Below are 17,394 nucleotides of genomic sequence, written 5' to 3'. Positions count from 1 at the left end.
TTGGGTATAGTCATATACAATGCAGAATATTCTCCATTCTGGCTGGGTCTATATCTGACGCTCCATGTCCTTCAACCTTTGCTCTAAGCCCATCATCCTTTTCTCTAAGCCCTCCCAGTTCTTCTTGATTGCCGCAATTGCATCACCTAAACCTGTTTGCACACTTTTTACAACCTCATCAAGCTCGTTTATTTCTTCTGCATTCTTCTTATCTCTACTTTGCAATTCTCGAAGCGAAACGGCGATCTCGCTCGCTTCAGAATGCAGGGCCGATAACGATCGCAGACGAGCAAGAAGTGGAGTGAGAATAGGTAAGAGAGGGTCCAACCTCGGCAGTACTGAAAATAATGATTGAAGTTGAGTGTATTCGCCTTGCGTCAGGGAGAGGTTTGTAACTGCTTTTTCGCTTGATTGTTGGGGGATTGCCGCTCCACCTGCACCTGTTCGCCTTGAAGCAGCAGCAGCCCTGTCAAGGTCAACCAACAATAGTTTCACACGGCGCGAAATGGCGTCGAGATGCCGAGGTTGAGTAAGTAGAGTGAGGAGATGGTCATGCTTGTTCAGTGTGGGAACTAAAGGCGACAATGTCTACAGTATTCGGTGTCAGTCGGAACGCTTATAACGGGAAGCCATATTGGAAAGAGGAAAGCAAACACACTTGATCCAGTCCGTCAGTAGTCGGTCCAACCACTTGCTCAAGCGCAGCAAGTCGTTTGTCTATATCGGACAGACTGCTATCTTGTTGTCCCACTGCTGTAGACTGAGCAACTTTGCCTTTCCCAGAGCGATTCTCAGCCGTTACCAACTTATCCAACCTCTCTCTCCATTCAGAACTGGGTCCCATCCCCACTGCCACGACCTGCCCAACATCCAATCCATCAATTTCTACCCGCTCAAGGCGCTCTCTCACATTCGCCAATTCCGACACAACATCCACAGGTTGCCTCGGCGGAAGAACAGACCTCCTCTTTCCTGCTCCGCTCCCTTCATGTGATATCGACTGGGTTTTGGAAGGGGACGATGATCCCACTTCAGCCTCAATCTCGGCCAGCTCTGCTTTCAACCGTCTCAATCGTGCTGCTGGAGTCTCCCGTGGTAAAGGTGGCTCTTCATCGGTATCGGACGATGATGACGCATAGCGTGAAAGAGGTGGAAGTCGAGGTCTAAAGGAGAGAGTGGACAATTCTGCATAATTCCGGGATTAGCTACTCTGGCATTGCTCAATTTCAGGTACCTACCTGGCTTTCTTGTACCCCGAGCAAAGACGCGCTCAGCTTTACGCCTGGAGGGTAACCCACCGGCGTCAATGTCTTCTGACACGGGCTTCAAAACAGAGTCCTCGTCTCCTGACCTAACATCGCTCTACAAGATCCGACATTAGTTATATCCATGAGTGGTGCTTTACTAATACAAGCGTACCGGCTTGAGAACAATCTCTGGCTCATCAGTAGTCTCAAAGATATCTGGAGCAGTATCCTGTTTATGGGTGATCCGTGAGCTCTGTGCAAGGGTATTCGCAAGCAATACGTACTATGTCCGGAAGCCCTCTATACTTGGTGGCCATCTGCATCGACCTTTATAATCCAGTAATCAAGTGTCGTTATTTCTCATCCAATCCACCAAAGTTCTAAGAGTCAATCTTTGTTCGTTGTATCGTTGCCTGAAGTCAAGGTGGTCGCTGTCGGGCCAAAAGAGACGTGAACGCGTCCAGTTTACGTAACGTTTCACTTATTGATTCCTCACCATATTCCTGCTTCACAACTTACTCCCTACCTAGGCTCGACACAATCGTCGGGGAAAAGCATGGTTTGGATCCTGCTGCTTCCAGCGATGAAGATGTACAAGCAGTCAGGCATTTCCTATCCTATTTGGGGGAACCAAAGCCATGCAAGGCGACTAAGTAGGTTCCACACTCTTTAACTTGGGAATGCTGCTAATAATATGTGACAAGATTGACTCTCCCTGTGATGTTGAAGAAAAATTCGCCGATATGAAAGGACAGCTATGGGCAATTGGGCCAGAGATGTTGCGAAGCCATCTGGTCCGAGAAGTTCTTGGCAAATTCGCTCTTGCGAGCAAAGTCCTAACTATGCTCGTGGACGAGGCGCATACTATCAAAGACTGGGGTCAATCTTAACGGCCAGACATCGTCAAGCTGTACGAGATACGTGATGCTTTGGGCTCTAGTGTTGCGTCGGGGTTTGTTCTCTTCTATCATGAGCCGGGAATACATTACGATTGCGGTGGATGTCTTGCATTTGGGCAGAAGAATGATGGATGGATGGGATGTAGGTCCCGATAGGGACGAGCTCAAATATGAAGTAAATCGCTGCTCTTCTATCCTTCGGGCGATCGAACTGCGATTGATGTATCAATAGGTCTCAGAGCCAAGACGGACACATATGCAGGCAGGCTTGGGAATCATACTGCAAGACGTTTACTTCCTCCAGCCCAAGCCACGGACCACATCACCAACTGCAATTCCATAGGATCTCTCACTTTCTTCCTTCAGTTGCAATTTCTCATCATTCCCGTCCACCACTCCACATACGGCATCTCCTACGGCGACATCTACCAATGGCCGAAAGGAGGCAGAAGCGCAACAGAAGAACACCGGAGATAAATCCACCAACGAGAGGAAGATAGGAGCAAAGCAAAAGAACAATGCGTCTGAGTCTTTGATTCCAAGAACAGTCGTGTTCTTTGTGACAAAGCAACAGTGTATGGATGCTCGGGATGCTTTGAGATCGATTTGGCCCTGAGAATCCCGATCAGGTCGATATTTTCTATGGTCCTACCTCCGCGTGCTGCGTTTGAATCTCCTGGACAAATTCGAGAAGGGCGTTGTTCGCGTACTCTACTGTACAAACGCTTTCGGGCTAGGCTGTGACATCCCAGACATTGGGATACTCGATCATATACAACTGTGTGGATTCGATGGTTGGTCTTTGGCAGAAAGGTGGAGGAGCAGCCAGAGGTCGGCGATTGGCGGGAAGAGTCATTTGGCTTGCACCACTTGATGTGTTTGGGCCGTCGAATGAAAGGAAGAAGAAGTCGAAGGATTTGCATCCTATATCCCTAAGCCCCATTCTCTACACGAAGCAAGCGTTCAAGAACCGCCAGCGCCTTCGTGCAACGTGTCCTTATCTGTACGAGCTTGCTAATCCACCAATAACTAAATCACGCTCTCTTCATCATCCTTATCATTCATCCATCGACTCCCAATCCCACTGCTGCACCTCTACTTCCCCCTCTACCACCGTCTCTCTGACTCCTTTCCCATCGTCCACCAATCCGTCTACCCCCTTCCCCACATCTACGCCCACCCCCATCAATTGTGCCTCCGTTCCTAACATTCAGATGTGCTCGTACAGTCCAAGAGGTCTACTTCCGGCCTAACTTGGAAAGATGGATGGCAGAACACCATGGCGGGGTATGGGTAAAAGTCTCCCGCTTTACCTGTCATCTTCCCGCCTACCTAAAATGCATAGCCAAGCAGCTTAGTCTTCTCAAACTCTCGAGCTCAGCAATCCCAACGACCGAATCTAGTGCTCCGAGAACAATTGTAGACAAACGACCGAGGACCCGAAACTATAGTAGCTTCAGGTGCTTTCCGACCTCTACGAGGACAGTGGCACCGCTACACGTGTGGTTGATTTCGAGGAAGAAGGGATGAGTGGGCTTCAACTACCACTGGGTTCAGGCATTGGTTGAAAGTGTATCGCAGAGATTTGGACCGAGTGAGGGTTGCGATGAATTTGGCAGAGGGCGTAAGTAGCACCGGGTCGGCTACCCATGTAGAGGAAACGATCCCAAGCGTGGTGGAGTCACAGGTGCGACTCCGTGATGATATGCGCCATCATGTGAATAGGTACGTAGACGGTAAGTTACCAACTCAAAGGGAACAGAGGAGGAGCTACCGCCGAGTGCCATTCTTTGATGTGAAGTTGTCTCTGTCTATGTTTATTTAAGAAGAGGAAGTCTGTTATATCGGTTCCATCGGATGATTAATTTACTGTATTGACAAGATGGATGAGCTGGTCATGAGGCAGGAGGGCAACGACGATCGGCGGCATCAGGAGCTATTGGCCGTTCAAGAACGGAAAATCTCCGTGCAGGAGAAACATCATGCAGACATGGTGAATATCGCGCAGGAGAATATGACGATAGCACGAGAGAATGCGGCGACAGAAAAGATGAAGATGTTGGCGGAGAGTTGGAACAGGAAGATGGAGATGCTGATGAGGTCTGGGAAAAGTTGGGAGGAGGCGAAAGTTATGGTGGGGCCTGAGCCTGGAGCTCCCTCTCTATAATTATGATATGCATTCTCAGTCGTCTCTTCCTCTCCCCTGCAGATATGATCATAGAAGATCCCTGCGCTCTATTTCCTGCATTCGCTCCATCACCCTCTTTCGCGTGAGATTCGAAGCATCTCTTGCATCACGTGCCTCATCCTCCTCTTCTTCCCTGTGCCGCTCTAACACCCTCTCCATCCTTTCTTGCATCCTTTCGATGTCGATGTAATCATCAGGTTCATCAGCGTCACCATCCAGCTGATTGTACCAATCACCTGTGTCAATGAGCAGATTGTGCAATACCACACAGGCCCGGATCCAGCATGTCGCAACGCCTTCATCTCTGACATTGCGAATCTTCACGCGAAGGTTCCTAAGACTCTGCCAGCGGTTTTTGAGGATTCCGTAGGCATGCTCAATCTTGACTCGGGCACTCGAACACTTCTTATTGAACTTGGCCTGTTGTATATATGAGCATGTAGGTCTATACATGAGATATGCGGACAAATAAACTTACTTCTGGCGCATCAAGGTCGTTCTGACCTCTCCGACGCTTGAAAAGCGGTACACACCAATCCCCAGCAGGAAATGCCGAATCTGCCAAAAGATATTCACCTTGACTGATCATTTCTGAATGAACAGCTCGGCCTTGCAACATGGCTTCTCTGTTACTCTGAGCGTCGGCATTAGCCTCTTCAAAGAGAGAACAGTTCTTGAAGATACGAGCATCATGAGCAGAAGCAGGATAACCGTACTGGAAGTACCGAATCCTCTTCAAATGGTCGCAAATTCCTAGGATATTGAAGCCGTAGCGCCCTTTGTATGAAAGGGAATCGACAGCATCATGGCGAGCAGGCTTGTAAGCGAAGGGAACATGGAAGCCGTCGATAATCCCCACACATCCATCAGGAATGTCCTCCTCCTCTTCAAAGTGCCTGTCTATAGCCTTCCTCTCATTTTCATCTGGCCAGTATACGTTATTTCGCTCCAATGACAGGATGGCCTTGATTACCCGAGTCGTCCATATGGCCGACGTGCCCTCTGATGGATAACAATCAATCTCGAAGAAACGGTTTAATGTTTCTGGATGCAGTGTGGCGTGGGCACTCACCTGACACCCCAAACTGCTCTCCTATCTCAAAAGTGCTCGCAGCACATCCGCAATGTCCCAGTCGATAGAGCGCAACTGTAAGCTGTAAAAGGGGGTTCGCCTGCTTTCTTGGACCATGAGAGACGAAACTGGATGGTCCTTGATAAGGCAGAGAAGCTTTCGAAATTCCGTATGGTTGACGCGCAGTTTGCGGCGGAAATCCTCATCTGGTATCTCATGAATGCTTGTAATTCTGGCAACAGCATCCCTACTACGAAGCTGACCATACTTCTTCGGACGATTGAGGTAACGAGATGTCCTGAGAGCATGATACGGAATGGACAGACTGGCCTTGAGCTGCTTATGATTGAGGATAGTCGCCATTCGATAGAGCTCTCTGGCTCGTGCTGTCGCTTTATACTTAGCTGATCGTCTTGGCATATTCACTACGTTGTTCTTAGGGTGGTAAACTGCTCTTGGAGCGCTGGATGTTGAAGAGGATAGGATTCAGAACGCAACAGACGCAATTATCATGTTGCAAAGACAGACGCGTCTCTGTCGAGGTCACTCGCGTCGCGAAGCAAATTCACTAATTCCTATGGGCCTGTTCTAGACTCTCTGTCGTCATTTCCTAAGCCTCCACCCTGAAATCAGGTCTCCCTTTGCTTCCCTAACAGAAATAAAAAATAACAATGAGCTGCATTTTGTCTACCCCTATTATGTGTATATGCATGGATAGGATCCTGCGGCGTGAATAGGCTAAGTTTTCCCAGTAGCGAATAACAGGACGCATTACAAATGCATGAGTGCATGTTTTGTCTTCTTCGTTCCTTGTACTGGCACGCAAGAGTCGCATTTTAAGGAAGCTGTCCTCCATGAAGTGCCCGCGACCATTTTGTCCCAGCTTTTGTTAGTTCACGGTGCCAGGGGGCGCCGGGTACCCTGCAGCTGCGTTTTCAGTGGTGGAGAGGAGTGAGACACAGGTCCCAATGGCTGAGGAGTTGGATCAGCAGATATCCCTAGAAAGAAAGGTTTGATTCTTCGGTATCTTCTTGTGAAATATTACGTCTTGATACCTCCATATTATGTATAAACAATGGTCGTTTGAAGATGGTCGAAAAGGCCAAATTCACCCCAACGGTCCCCGCCAAAAGTTGCATTTTGCGACAAGCCCCTCCTCGGAACTTCGTGCCTCGTCGGAGACGAGCCAATGTCCGTCAAGGGGCTTGTATCGAGCCTACTCCCTACCTGAATCTCCCCTTGTTGCACGCTGCTTGCACGCCAAAATAAAGCAAAGATTCGCAAGCGAATCGATATGACTAAACACTAATTAGACAGCATATTACTCCAGTTAAAGATACCGATTAGCCATTAGTTGCTGCCTAAAGATGAGCTGGAAGCCATCGCCCGCCGGTATATTCGCCTCAGGTCCTCCCATGTCATCTTCTTCAAATCCCGTTATAAATCGCATCAAACCTAACGCCAGCGGGCTATCTGCTTTTCAACGTGAAGCCCTAGTGTCATCATATGGCCCTTCTTCATCAGCGCAACCGAAAGTGCGCACCGAGTGGGATGTGTTGAAGGAGAACCATCGGTTCATAAGGGACGATGAAGACGCAAAGGATGTTAGTTGGGAGGAGAGGTTAGCGAGGGCATATGAATCGAAGCTGTTCAAAGAGTTTGCTTTGGTACGTAACATCAGTTTTTGGTATGAATGATCTCGCAAGTTTAAAATCATGCTGACTTCAATCTTTCCCTCACATCAGATTGATCTTAAACATTACAAGTCCAAGAAACTCGCTCTCCGTTGGCGAACAGCTCCTGAAGTCGTCAACGGCATCGGCGAAGAGACCTGCGCCTCTTTACGCTGCAAATACCACGAACCCCTGCGAGCGCCATCTCCCGTATCAGATCACGCCGTCGGATTCATCTCTCCCCACTCCCGCGCCGAAAGCACTGACAGAAACTATGGATGGGAGTATCTTGGTCATGATGAAAAGGAAAGAAGAAGGCGAAAAGAGAAGAAAACAAAGACTACGCCGGAGCTGAAAACGTTTGAGTTACCGTTTGTATACATGGAAGCGGGAGAGAGGAAGGAGGCTTTAGTAAAAGTGAGGGTCTGTCCGAGATGTACAGCCAAGTTGCTGTGGAAGCCAGGACAAGACGATGTGGAGGAAGATTTGATGGGCCAGATGAGATCGGGGGAAAGGGAAAACGAAAAGGAAAAAGAGGATGAGAAGAGGTCAAGGAAGGATAGGGACAGACGAACGGAAGACAGGGGTAAGTCTGCTGAAGACAAAGAACGGCGGCGGAAACGGAAAGTACAGGAATGCGAGAGAGGAAGATCACGATCCCAGAGTCCTAAAAGGCATTCCCGGCATCATTTCGAAGAAAAAGGAAAATCCCATCGACATCGCTGGGATTGATTATACTGCATAAATACATAATCAGACACCCCAATATACAATAAAAAGAGTCCTTGTTGTATGTATTTAAAACTAGTAACGCTCTCGATACAGTACGGCAACAAAGGGCGGCACCACTCTATCTTTGAAACACATGGCCGGACAAATATTCAGCACATACGATCCTCTTCTTCCAGATCATCATACAAATATATCTCTTCCTCACCCACCCTCATGCGCTTCCAAATGGTCTGGTTATCATGATATTCCAAAGAATAAGCAGGCCGTTTGTAATTCGAACGGTCCTGTGAAGAGTAACTGTGGCAACCCCGTTCGGTGTATTCCTGGGAGTAGACGCTCTCGCCTCGCGGAGTAAAAAGGGGAAGGCTGGCATAGCTTTCAGACGGAGTCGGGTAAGGGTTATTATGTTGAGCAATAGAGACTTGACCTAATATATGACTGACTTTCCCATACTAAATGGACAGACATTAACAATCGTCCGCGAGGAATAGCAAAGTCTACTCACGAGATTTACGAACTTTGGCTCTCTGAAAATTTGACAGATCAGTTCGAAGAGCTTTTGATCGGACAGCTCATAGCTGGCAGGCCCATTGACTGCTAAAGATAAAGCCGTGGGTAGCGTCCCATAGCTAGTCGGAGGGACAGTCCAGCATTGTTGATTAGAGGAATAATGCTTCAAGGTTTCTGGTAAACATAATGCAAGCTTGAGAACGAGATTTCCTCACTGCAGAACCATCATCCGGATTCATTTCTACATCGAGATCCTCTTCCACAAGCCTCTTTAGAGTTTCTTCTCTTTGCTTCTCCTCTGTAAGCATGACTGGCCAATCACACTCACTACCAATCTCTATATCACTTGATCCACCCAGTACGATTCTCGCTGGGCCAGGCGGGGGAGGAAGGGAATTGGAAGACATGATAGGTGAGGAAAAGGTTATAAGGTCGACCGAGGTGGGTTGGAAGGTTGGTGCTGGCTTTTGTACAGGGACAATAGGTGGGAAGTGAGAATTAAAAGGGGCACTCTCATTAGTAGTAGACTCAGGATCACTTTTGTGAGTAACGGAACGAGAAGGCGTTGCCTCGTGAGTTTGAGGTTCCGAATGCGACGGAGAGCCTGTGATTCTAGCGGTCTGAGAAGGGTGCATGGTGACAGAGGCGGTAGTGCCCGGGTCGAATCCAGCTAAAAGTTTCCTCTTGAGTCCGGCCATAGTGGGATCGTTCATTGAAAACGCTAATGGTCCATGAACTGGAAGTGGTGATTGCCTGCCGATATCCTTAGTCACAGCTCGAGGCCCATCCGATGATAACGTCGAAGGAACCGTTCCGTCGGTACCGAGCGATTTGGCTGTTGGCGATGATCCAAGAGTGTTGACTTTCGGTGCGCGAGGATTTGATGCCAAGCTTGGTTGGGAAGTAGGCCGAGGCTTGTTGACAGCTCTTGTATCGCCTGCGAGTCTTCCTTTCGGTGAGGCCCTGATGGGAGCTGGGTTGGCCACTTGTTTCTTTTGTCCCGACTTAGAAGGAGACCTCTTTTTGGTTGATGAGTTTTCCTTGGCCTGGACTTGTGTTGGCTGAGAAGCAGTGACGGTGATGGGTTTGGTTGTACTGGTTTGAATATTGAAGAAAGGCTTCAAGTGGTCCAATAAAGATGTGAGGTCGGTGGCGTTCTGAAAAATAACCTGAAAGCATTCTTGCGTCTGTAAAAATAAATCTCATTAGCCATAATTTGAATTCGGCGATGATATGGAGGAATAACGCACCTTTGCACCGACTCCTGCGTTCAGAGGCCAATCATATCGGAAAGCAGCTTGCTGCCCAATATGCGTGATACGTCGAGTAATTGAAGCATTGATCAAGTCTGAAGCAGGTAAGTCTCTAACGATCTGATGCAGTTTTACTTATCAGAAACGGCGTCACATTACATGCATTAGTCGGACTTTGCTCACCAAGGTAGATGTGTCATGCACAATCTGCAGTCTGAGAGATGCTGGGTCGCTGGTCACATTCGTTTTAATTATACAGTTGGAACTAACAATGGTCAGAGGCGAACCTCACACCATGATAATTGAATGATGTTACTATGAGTCCCAATTCAGGCTTTTTGGGGAGGCACCGGCTGGCGCAAGCCGAGGATTGGAGATGCTAAGTCGAGCGAGGGGAACTGACTGTATATCAGTGGTTTGGATTGCAGTGGAGATGACGAGCTTACGTTCTAAAGATGTCATTGACTTCACTTTCTGACCGCAGAATGATGAAATGAGACGAAGCAGGAAGGAAGAAAGGAAAAAGGAAGGAAGAGCAGCAACAGGAACAAAATACGTCCGGCGAAAAGCAGACACGACGAAGACGCGCTCGAGTGAGGCCAATAATGCGGAGTATGATTTGGTCTGAAGGATCGCAAAGGAAGAAAGTTGACTATTTGCTGATCATACAAACGTGCAGAAGCCCAGAAATGAGGTAAATATACAATAACCATCCAGTGAAAAGCAAAAAAAAGCTACATGCAGGTCAAATAGTCAAAGACTAGTTAGTGATTGGGAGATCGGTCGGCAGACACAGTTGCTGTCCAAGGTAAAGCAGGTCAGCGGCACGGTTCACAAAATTGAACAATTCTACATCATTTACTTCGGAAAGCCATTATAAAATTATAATAGAGGCATACGGAAATGTACCTCTACACCATATGTTGCGAGGAAAAGGATTAAGTCTATCCTTCTGCTACTCATGTGCTACAGTACTACTTGTCTACAGTTCTCATAGTTGATGGTTCCTTTAAACAACTATAAGTCAGCGCACTGCATTTTAATGCCAGGATTTATGACATAACAATGACTGTGGCTCACCTCTCACCTTACAAGAGCAACATAGCTTGGGTTCAGCATGGCATGTGAAGAACCTTCCGTCCAAGGATCTTGTCACTCGTTCGCTTCTTCTCGTCCGAGGGCGAATTTTGTCACTTGTTGGGAGAAGGAAACGCATGGGTACCCATAGCTCTCGTTTCGGCCCCAGGCAAAGAAAAGTCATCCACAATAGGTAGATCTAATAGCTCGAATGTGCGTAGTATTTGGCTGTTATTTCGCTTGTCAGTGCTCAATCTCGCACAATCCAGTGTTATGCTAAACTGACCGTCTTTTCTCCCCTTCTTTTTCCAAAATATCTGTGAGGTTGTTGATTTCCTCTATTGAGAGGTGAGCACCAGGGAGAGACATGGCTGAGAGCTTCATGTTTTCCAGAACTTGCGCGAGTTGCTTCGCCTATTTCAGTGAGCGTCAGTCGGATTCCTGGACGTCAACGACGCGGCTAAAGCCATAATAAAGCATGGAGATACCTTGGGAGCAACCTGTTCAGATGCTTGGGCGGGTGATAGTTTCTCGGAAGAGACGGTTTGGGCGTGGAGAATAGATAGGATCTCGTCGATAAGAGGCAGAAGCGATTGATATCTCCCTGGACGCAGCGGGTCTTGAGAGTTGGAATTGCTTAAAGGCAAAACTTGTTCTTGGGCCATTTTAAGGACTAATTAGAGTAAAGATGCGAGAAAGAAATATACCGAGATGACGAACGAAGAAGAGCGACATGAGGTGCAAACAGTGCTTCACTTCCGTCGGAAGATGAACATGGGCCAAAAATACGGCCGCTACTGTGAGCATTCAGGAAGATTTGTGCATTACGTAATGAAACGTCTTCCATCTATGCATACGAAGTTGGACGGTTCGCTTCGTTTGTGCAAGGCTTTTATCTGATATATCTTCTCAAAGTCAGTGCATTAAAGTCAAGAATCCTCATTTCAGGATGTACAACGGGCAACGTGAGTCTTTGGCGAGCGATGAGAGCGTACGGCTAACCGAACGCAGCTCCCTTCCCAGGCAATGGCCTCCCCCCTTTCCCTCCTCAGATGGTTCCTAACGGCACTATGCCTGCTGGCTTTCCGCCTTTCGCTCCTCCTTTTCCACCTCCTTTTCCAGGTATGCGACCACCTTCAGGTCCAGGAATACCTTCTCCAGCGACTCCAGGTATGATGCCTTCTCCAGCGCCTATGTCAGGTATGCAGACTCCAGGTATGGCTTTCCGACCACCTCCAATGGGATATGCTCCTCGACCAGCCCACCCTGGTCTGGGATCGACTCCTCATGGTTTGCCGCAGCCTCCGCACATGCCTCCTAGTACACCAAAACCGGATGTAAAGACTACAAAGGTATTTGTCGGTGGCATCGCTCCAGGAATAACAGATGAGACTTTGGAGAGTTTGCTTAATGTACGTCCATATCACTTCTCTTTCGGTCAAATACTCATTTAACTAGGCATGTGGACCTTTGCATGAACTTAAACGGGTTATCGGTGCGAGTGGCAAGCCTCAAGCATTCGGGTTTGCGATGTTTGAAAACCCCGAAGTCGTCTTGCGTTGTATCAGATGTTTAAACGGTGTCGAATTACCCGACATGACGCCAGAGGGTAGAAGAGACAGGAAGCCAGCGAAGAAACTGATTGTGAAAGCGGATGAGAAAACCCAGGCATTTTTGGAAGAATTTGAATCGACTTTGGGTCGAAGCGATGTAAGTCTTTCGTGCTTCTTACAGGTCACGCTGACAGTACAAAAAGTCGGACGAAGAAGCGGACGCATCAAGCCGGAAATCAATTCAACACATCATCGCTCTGCTCACAGATCCCAACGCCCAACATCCCGACGGCCCTTCGGCTGGTAACAACGGTGGCCAATCTCCTGTACAAGTGGTCGTCCCAGCTCATCTCCAAGATCTCCAAGAAGGTGACCTTCCTGAAGAACAACGTGTAGCCGTCCTTGGTCAGATCGCAGTCTTCCGAGAGAATGCGGCAAAGAGAGAGAGGGAGAAAAAGTTGATGGAGGAGGAAAAAGAGAGGTACAAAGCAATGCAGAGTCAGGGCGGTGGGCAGCGACAGGCGCCGAGTGGGTATGGTTATGGTAACCGTGGTTTGGCCAAACAGCAACAGCAAGCGGAGAGACAGTGGGGATCACAATCCGCGAGCCCAGTACCGTGGAAAGGTGCTGGTCCAAGCCGGTATGGTCCCGGAGAGAGGGATCCTCAGGCTTACGATAAGCCAGTTTCATTTGTAAAAGCTGAGACGACGGAAGGTAAGGCGGAAAGTGGACGAACTGATGAAGAGGAGGAAGAGCTCAGGAGGAGGAAAATTCAGATGGATAAGGATATTGCTTTGCGTGATGTACGTTCATTGTTTTTTTCTTCATTGCTAAACACCGTTGACCAATTGACGATAGGCCGAGCGAAGAGTAGAAGCTCGTGAAAGGACACGACTCGACGCGCTATCCCGCGAAATGAACTACCGTCAGACCCAAAAAGATCTCGTGGCCCGCTCCCGTGCCCGACAAGAAGAGTTGTACGCCCGTTACGACGATGATGAGTATATTGAACGATCCGAGCGTGAGCGAGATCGACGAGATCGACCTGATAGGGAAAGGGATGTTCGCGAGCTGTTCTACGTTGATCGCCCTCAGTGGCGAGCGAGGAGACAAAAATTTAGGCAGAACGAATATCAAGCGGATCTGCGAGATCGTCAGCATGAAGAGGACGAGCGTCAAGCCCTTGAGCGCGAGTCGGAAGAGTTCTTGAAGAAGCAGATGGCTGAACTCGCTGCTCTTGAGCAATCTCAGCGTGCTCAAGGTCTCCTCACTGAGGATGCTGCACCTATCAAGCTCGCAATCAATCCTTCTGCCCTTCCACCTCCTCCTCCGAAGGAAGAGAAGAAACATGTCGTTGCGCCCAGGCCGGGGGTCCAGTTTGAGGGTGAGGATGATGATGAGGAAAGTGGTAGGAAGAAGAAGGGAACGTTTGTGAGGTTGGATGAAGAAGAGGAAGGTGATGGGTTAAATGAGGCTGAGAAGAGGGCACGGAGGAATGCCAGGTTGTTGGATGTCAAGAAGGGAGTTCCCAATGACAGGAGAAGTATCTGGAAGTTCCCCGTTGAGTGGGCTGCTGTTGGTGAAGTGCGTTCTCGATACAAATACATGTTCGAGGAATCAGCTGATATTTTTATCCGGAAAACAGACTCTAATACAAAACAAGATCAAACCGTTCGTTCACGAAAAGATTCGAAACTTCCTTGGCGAGTTGGATGAAGATCTCGCAGACTTCGTCCTTGAGCATCTTCGTGACCGCAAGGGCGCTGATGACCTTGTTGACGGTCTTGAGCCTGTAAGCTTCCTCTACTTGCACGGCCATTTGATTAAAATCGCTGTACTAATTTGTCATCGTTTCAGATCTTGGCTGAAGACGCGGAACCCTTCGTCCTTCAATTATGGCGCCAACTTATTTTCGAAAGTTTGGCATTCAGAGAGGGTATTGACACTGGTTCTATGATGATCTAGAAGAAAATCACTCAACAATATATGAACCTGTGTGGGAGCTGGGAAGGAGGATGTACGAATGGATTTTTGCGAAAGGGATGATGAAAAGTGGATTAAGGGTATGTCAATGCATGACGTGAAAAAGGAATTTTGATTACGATTTCACATTGAGGAGCGCCTAGCGAACAAATTGAGCATGGTCATACGGGATGAGCGCTTGTGGATTGATATTGGGACAAGGTTGTTAACAAAGACGGGCGAGTACATCCCCCTTCCTATACTTCTGTCTGGGTTGGGCGTATGTGAAGGAAAGCCTTGAAATGATAAATTGATTTTGTTCCAGCTTACTCAAAGTTTTATGCTCAGAAAAGATCCTTGTGGCGACGTGAAACAGTTCATTGAGACTGTAAGTGGTCCTGCTATCTGAGACGTGTCGTGTGTCAATCAGTGGGCGATCTCTTTGACATGTATTTTCATAGTCACTCCAGTACATCCATGTATCCATATGCCTTCTTGGTCTTTAATAAGTAACCTCAACAAGCTCGTTTACCCACATCAGTCTTGAGAAAGCAAGGTAAAGGTACCTGTACCAGACAAGTTGCGAATTATGCGCCATCATCGCCTTCAGACCGATGGCCCATCCTCTCAAATCATTGATCATCACATGCGTCTGCGTCCCTTTAGCATTTTCGGTCCCGAAGAAGGTGTTGAAGCTAGGGAAGAGGAATTGGAATGCTCGCTGGAACTGTGGAGAGAAGAAGAGGGTTCGAATGTGGAGGTATATGATGTATAGAGGGCCGGTGAACTTGGGCAAGATGTCAGGAGATTGAAGGGCTAGTACCCGTGGACGGCGCTCGGCCGGGATAAGGGCGAGTGAAGATGGAAGGGTAACGTGATTGGGGTGAGAGGTGATACCTTTCGGGTCGAATGTGACAATCTGCAGATTCCACGTCAATCAGGGATTCAGAGGACGGTCCATCGGACGGTGAATCATTAAAAGACTCACGATATCCACAGGATGAGAGAAAAGGCTGTCTTGGATGATCGTGGAGACGAGTGTAGTATTCCATTTGGTTGTCAAGCCATCTGGAAGATCACTTGAAAAGCCATCAGTAATGACCACCCTATAAGATGGAGTAACGTACGGGTGATCAGTAATTTCAAGATTTTCTGCTGGAATACCCAATGCTTCATAGCTCTTGATGAACTCTTCTTTCCTTTTTTGCCCTAGTCCTTCTGAATTTCCTGCAGAAAAATGCTTCAGCTTTCACCAGAGTACAGGAATAAAACTTGCCAGTGGAGAGACATAATCCCTTTACATCCCATCCTGCACCAATCAGGCCCAGGATAGTGGGGCTAAAGAACATGACTTCGTCATCCGGGTGCGCAGTAACTATGAGTGCTGATGGCTTGTCTCCCAAAGTATCGATCGATTTTGGAGTGAGAAGGTTAAAGTCTTGAGGTTGCGTTATCGGCGTCAGAGAAAAGAGGAGGCGGAATAGAGGAAAAATGACGGCAAAAACGAATGGGAATGCTAAAGGGCGAGGTTGGCCGGGGCCTTGAGCTGGAGGCATCTTGATAGTATAGAAATGCGGGCGATACTTGCATTACTGACTTCATTTTGAATTCGTATAACGGACTTGTCGGCGTGCGTGGTCAGACATGCATAGGAATGATGACGTCTGAAGATTAGATATACATCGGTGTGCAACGGCCAACCGCGATCTCCTCGCCCTCGCTATCGCCATCAAGATCCCATTTCCATCTCCTTTCTTCTTACCTTCTTTATCTAAGCATCTCACGAATCAGCAATCATGTCCGGAACAGGACCCAGAGAAGCTATCTTGTAAGTATATAAAAAAGCATCTGGCCGCGAGCTCATACCACTATAGCCCGACTCGTATGAACCTCACCCTCACGAAGGGTCGTCTCAAGGGAGCTCAGACAGGCCATTCGCTACTTGCCAAGAAGCGTGACGCTCTCACGACGCGATTCCGTCAAATCTTAAGGAAGGTCGATGAGGTGCGTCAATAGCATTTTTGAGTGATCATTGGAAGTTGATGGTATGAAATGCAGGCCAAACGATTGATGGGTCGAGTCCTCCAACTGGCCTCCTTCTCCCTCGCAGAAGTTACTTATGCTGCCGGAGATATCGGTTATCAGGTACAGGAATCAGTACGGAAAGCCAACTATACCGTGCAGGCTAGACAGGAAAACGTCAGCGGTGTCGTGTTACCTGCTTTTGAAGGTGTAAGAAGTAATGACGCCAGTGGTAAGTTGATTGTTCGCTCAAGACCATTTGGTCAGAATGTATGTATGTTGACGTCGATATGAAAGATTTCAACCTCACAGGTCTTAGTAGAGGTGGACAGCAGATTCAAAAGTCAAGAGATACGTACATTAAAGCAGTTGGCACTTTGGTTGAACTGGCCTCTTTACAGGTGAGACATCAGCGACTTTTACATCTATCTGAGTTGCAGAGAAGTTGATGAGTCCATTTAGACTGCATTCACAATCCTAGATGAAGTTATCCGAGCTACCAACAGGCGAGTGAATGCCATCGAACACGTTGTCATTCCCCGTCTCGAAAACACCATCAAGTACATCAACTCTGAGCTCGACGAGATGGACCGTGAGGAGTTTTTCAGGCTGAAGAAGGTGCAAGGCAAGAAGAAGAGAGATGCTGCAAATGCGGAACAGACAAGAGAGGGCGAGAACAAGGCTTTTGAAGCTACTGGTGGAGAATTGCACAGAGATGAAGGCATTGGAGGTGGTGTGGCTGGTGGTGCGGATATGTTGGATGAAGGAAAGGATGAGGACGTCATTTTCTAGGTCAGATGGTCTTGGTGATCGGTTGTTATCGAGATTGGTGCTGACACTTGAAGCCACAGATGTATCGCATGTATGAAGGATTGGATTGGAATGTGCAGACCATAAATGATGCTGCGCCTTCTGTGGAGACCTAGACAGAAATGTGACAAAGGAAAAGCAATTCGCTCGATTTTGTCAACTAGAGAAAGCGCCCGTGCATGGAAAGGGCTTGAGTGTTACATTAGTTTAAGCTGATGAACACAAATAAAGCAATGAAATGAAAGCATTCCGGCGGAGACATTTGCGACATTTGGCCGGTCAGTTGATAGGCGCCTTGTGGCTGAATCTCATGGGCGCTCGCGCGCCTAACACCGAGATCTGGCCGATCTACTGTAGGTGCAACCTAATAAATATGGTCTGTTTTAAACCCCAAGC

The 17,394-nt window shown here is 48.0% G+C and overlaps 8 protein-coding genes across 8 annotated transcripts; 3 read left to right on the top strand and 5 right to left on the bottom strand.

Moving 5' to 3' along the window:
- Nucleotides 1-48: 48 nt before the first annotated feature.
- Nucleotides 49-1,570, bottom strand: CNBC6710 (hypothetical protein; the record flags this gene model as incomplete). Its single annotated transcript, XM_771189.1, has 5 exons — nt 49-588; nt 659-1,185; nt 1,239-1,362; nt 1,420-1,476; nt 1,532-1,570. The coding sequence occupies 5 exons, from the start codon at nt 1,568-1,570 to the stop codon at nt 49-51; spliced, it is 1,287 nt and encodes a 428-aa protein (XP_776282.1).
- Nucleotides 1,571-4,361: 2,791 nt separating this feature from the next.
- On the bottom strand, nt 4,362-5,826 carry CNBC6700 (hypothetical protein; the record flags this gene model as incomplete). The annotated part of the gene is made up of 3 exons (XM_771188.1): nt 4,362-4,754; nt 4,813-5,334; nt 5,452-5,826. 3 exons carry the CDS (start codon nt 5,824-5,826, stop codon nt 4,362-4,364), a joined length of 1,290 nt encoding a protein of 429 aa, XP_776281.1.
- Nucleotides 5,827-6,773: 947 nt separating this feature from the next.
- CNBC6690 (hypothetical protein) lies at nt 6,774-7,811 on the top strand (the record flags this gene model as incomplete). The annotated part of the gene is made up of 2 exons (XM_771187.1): nt 6,774-7,073; nt 7,173-7,811. The coding sequence occupies 2 exons, from the start codon at nt 6,774-6,776 to the stop codon at nt 7,809-7,811; spliced, it is 939 nt and encodes a 312-aa protein (XP_776280.1).
- Nucleotides 7,812-8,470: 659 nt separating this feature from the next.
- CNBC6680 (hypothetical protein) lies at nt 8,471-10,036 on the bottom strand (the record flags this gene model as incomplete). The annotated part of the gene is made up of 5 exons (XM_771186.1): nt 8,471-9,508; nt 9,572-9,694; nt 9,758-9,839; nt 9,891-9,972; nt 10,021-10,036. The coding sequence occupies 5 exons, from the start codon at nt 10,034-10,036 to the stop codon at nt 8,471-8,473; spliced, it is 1,341 nt and encodes a 446-aa protein (XP_776279.1).
- Nucleotides 10,037-10,764: 728 nt separating this feature from the next.
- Nucleotides 10,765-11,316, bottom strand: CNBC6670 (hypothetical protein; the record flags this gene model as incomplete). The annotated part of the gene is made up of 3 exons (XM_771185.1): nt 10,765-10,879; nt 10,938-11,065; nt 11,140-11,316. The coding sequence occupies 3 exons, from the start codon at nt 11,314-11,316 to the stop codon at nt 10,765-10,767; spliced, it is 420 nt and encodes a 139-aa protein (XP_776278.1).
- Nucleotides 11,317-11,600: 284 nt separating this feature from the next.
- CNBC6660 (hypothetical protein) lies at nt 11,601-14,169 on the top strand (the record flags this gene model as incomplete). Its single annotated transcript, XM_771184.1, has 7 exons — nt 11,601-11,616; nt 11,663-12,063; nt 12,110-12,361; nt 12,408-13,007; nt 13,063-13,788; nt 13,850-13,996; nt 14,062-14,169. The coding sequence occupies 7 exons, from the start codon at nt 11,601-11,603 to the stop codon at nt 14,167-14,169; spliced, it is 2,250 nt and encodes a 749-aa protein (XP_776277.1).
- A 499-nt stretch (nt 14,170-14,668) lies between these two features.
- On the bottom strand, nt 14,669-15,722 carry CNBC6650 (hypothetical protein; the record flags this gene model as incomplete). The annotated part of the gene is made up of 4 exons (XM_771183.1): nt 14,669-15,085; nt 15,155-15,245; nt 15,294-15,393; nt 15,443-15,722. 4 exons carry the CDS (start codon nt 15,720-15,722, stop codon nt 14,669-14,671), a joined length of 888 nt encoding a protein of 295 aa, XP_776276.1.
- A 240-nt stretch (nt 15,723-15,962) lies between these two features.
- CNBC6640 (hypothetical protein) lies at nt 15,963-16,980 on the top strand (the record flags this gene model as incomplete). The annotated part of the gene is made up of 5 exons (XM_771182.1): nt 15,963-15,994; nt 16,041-16,170; nt 16,225-16,420; nt 16,501-16,589; nt 16,651-16,980. The coding sequence occupies 5 exons, from the start codon at nt 15,963-15,965 to the stop codon at nt 16,978-16,980; spliced, it is 777 nt and encodes a 258-aa protein (XP_776275.1).
- Between the last annotated feature and the right edge of the window lie 414 nt (nt 16,981-17,394).

The sequence above is a fragment of the Cryptococcus neoformans genome, chromosome 3 (assembly GCF_000149385.1).
Source record: "Cryptococcus neoformans var. neoformans B-3501A chromosome 3, whole genome shotgun sequence".
NCBI lineage: Eukaryota > Fungi > Basidiomycota > Tremellomycetes > Tremellales > Cryptococcaceae > Cryptococcus > Cryptococcus deneoformans.
This window is presented reverse-complemented; position numbering and strand designations above follow the sequence as displayed.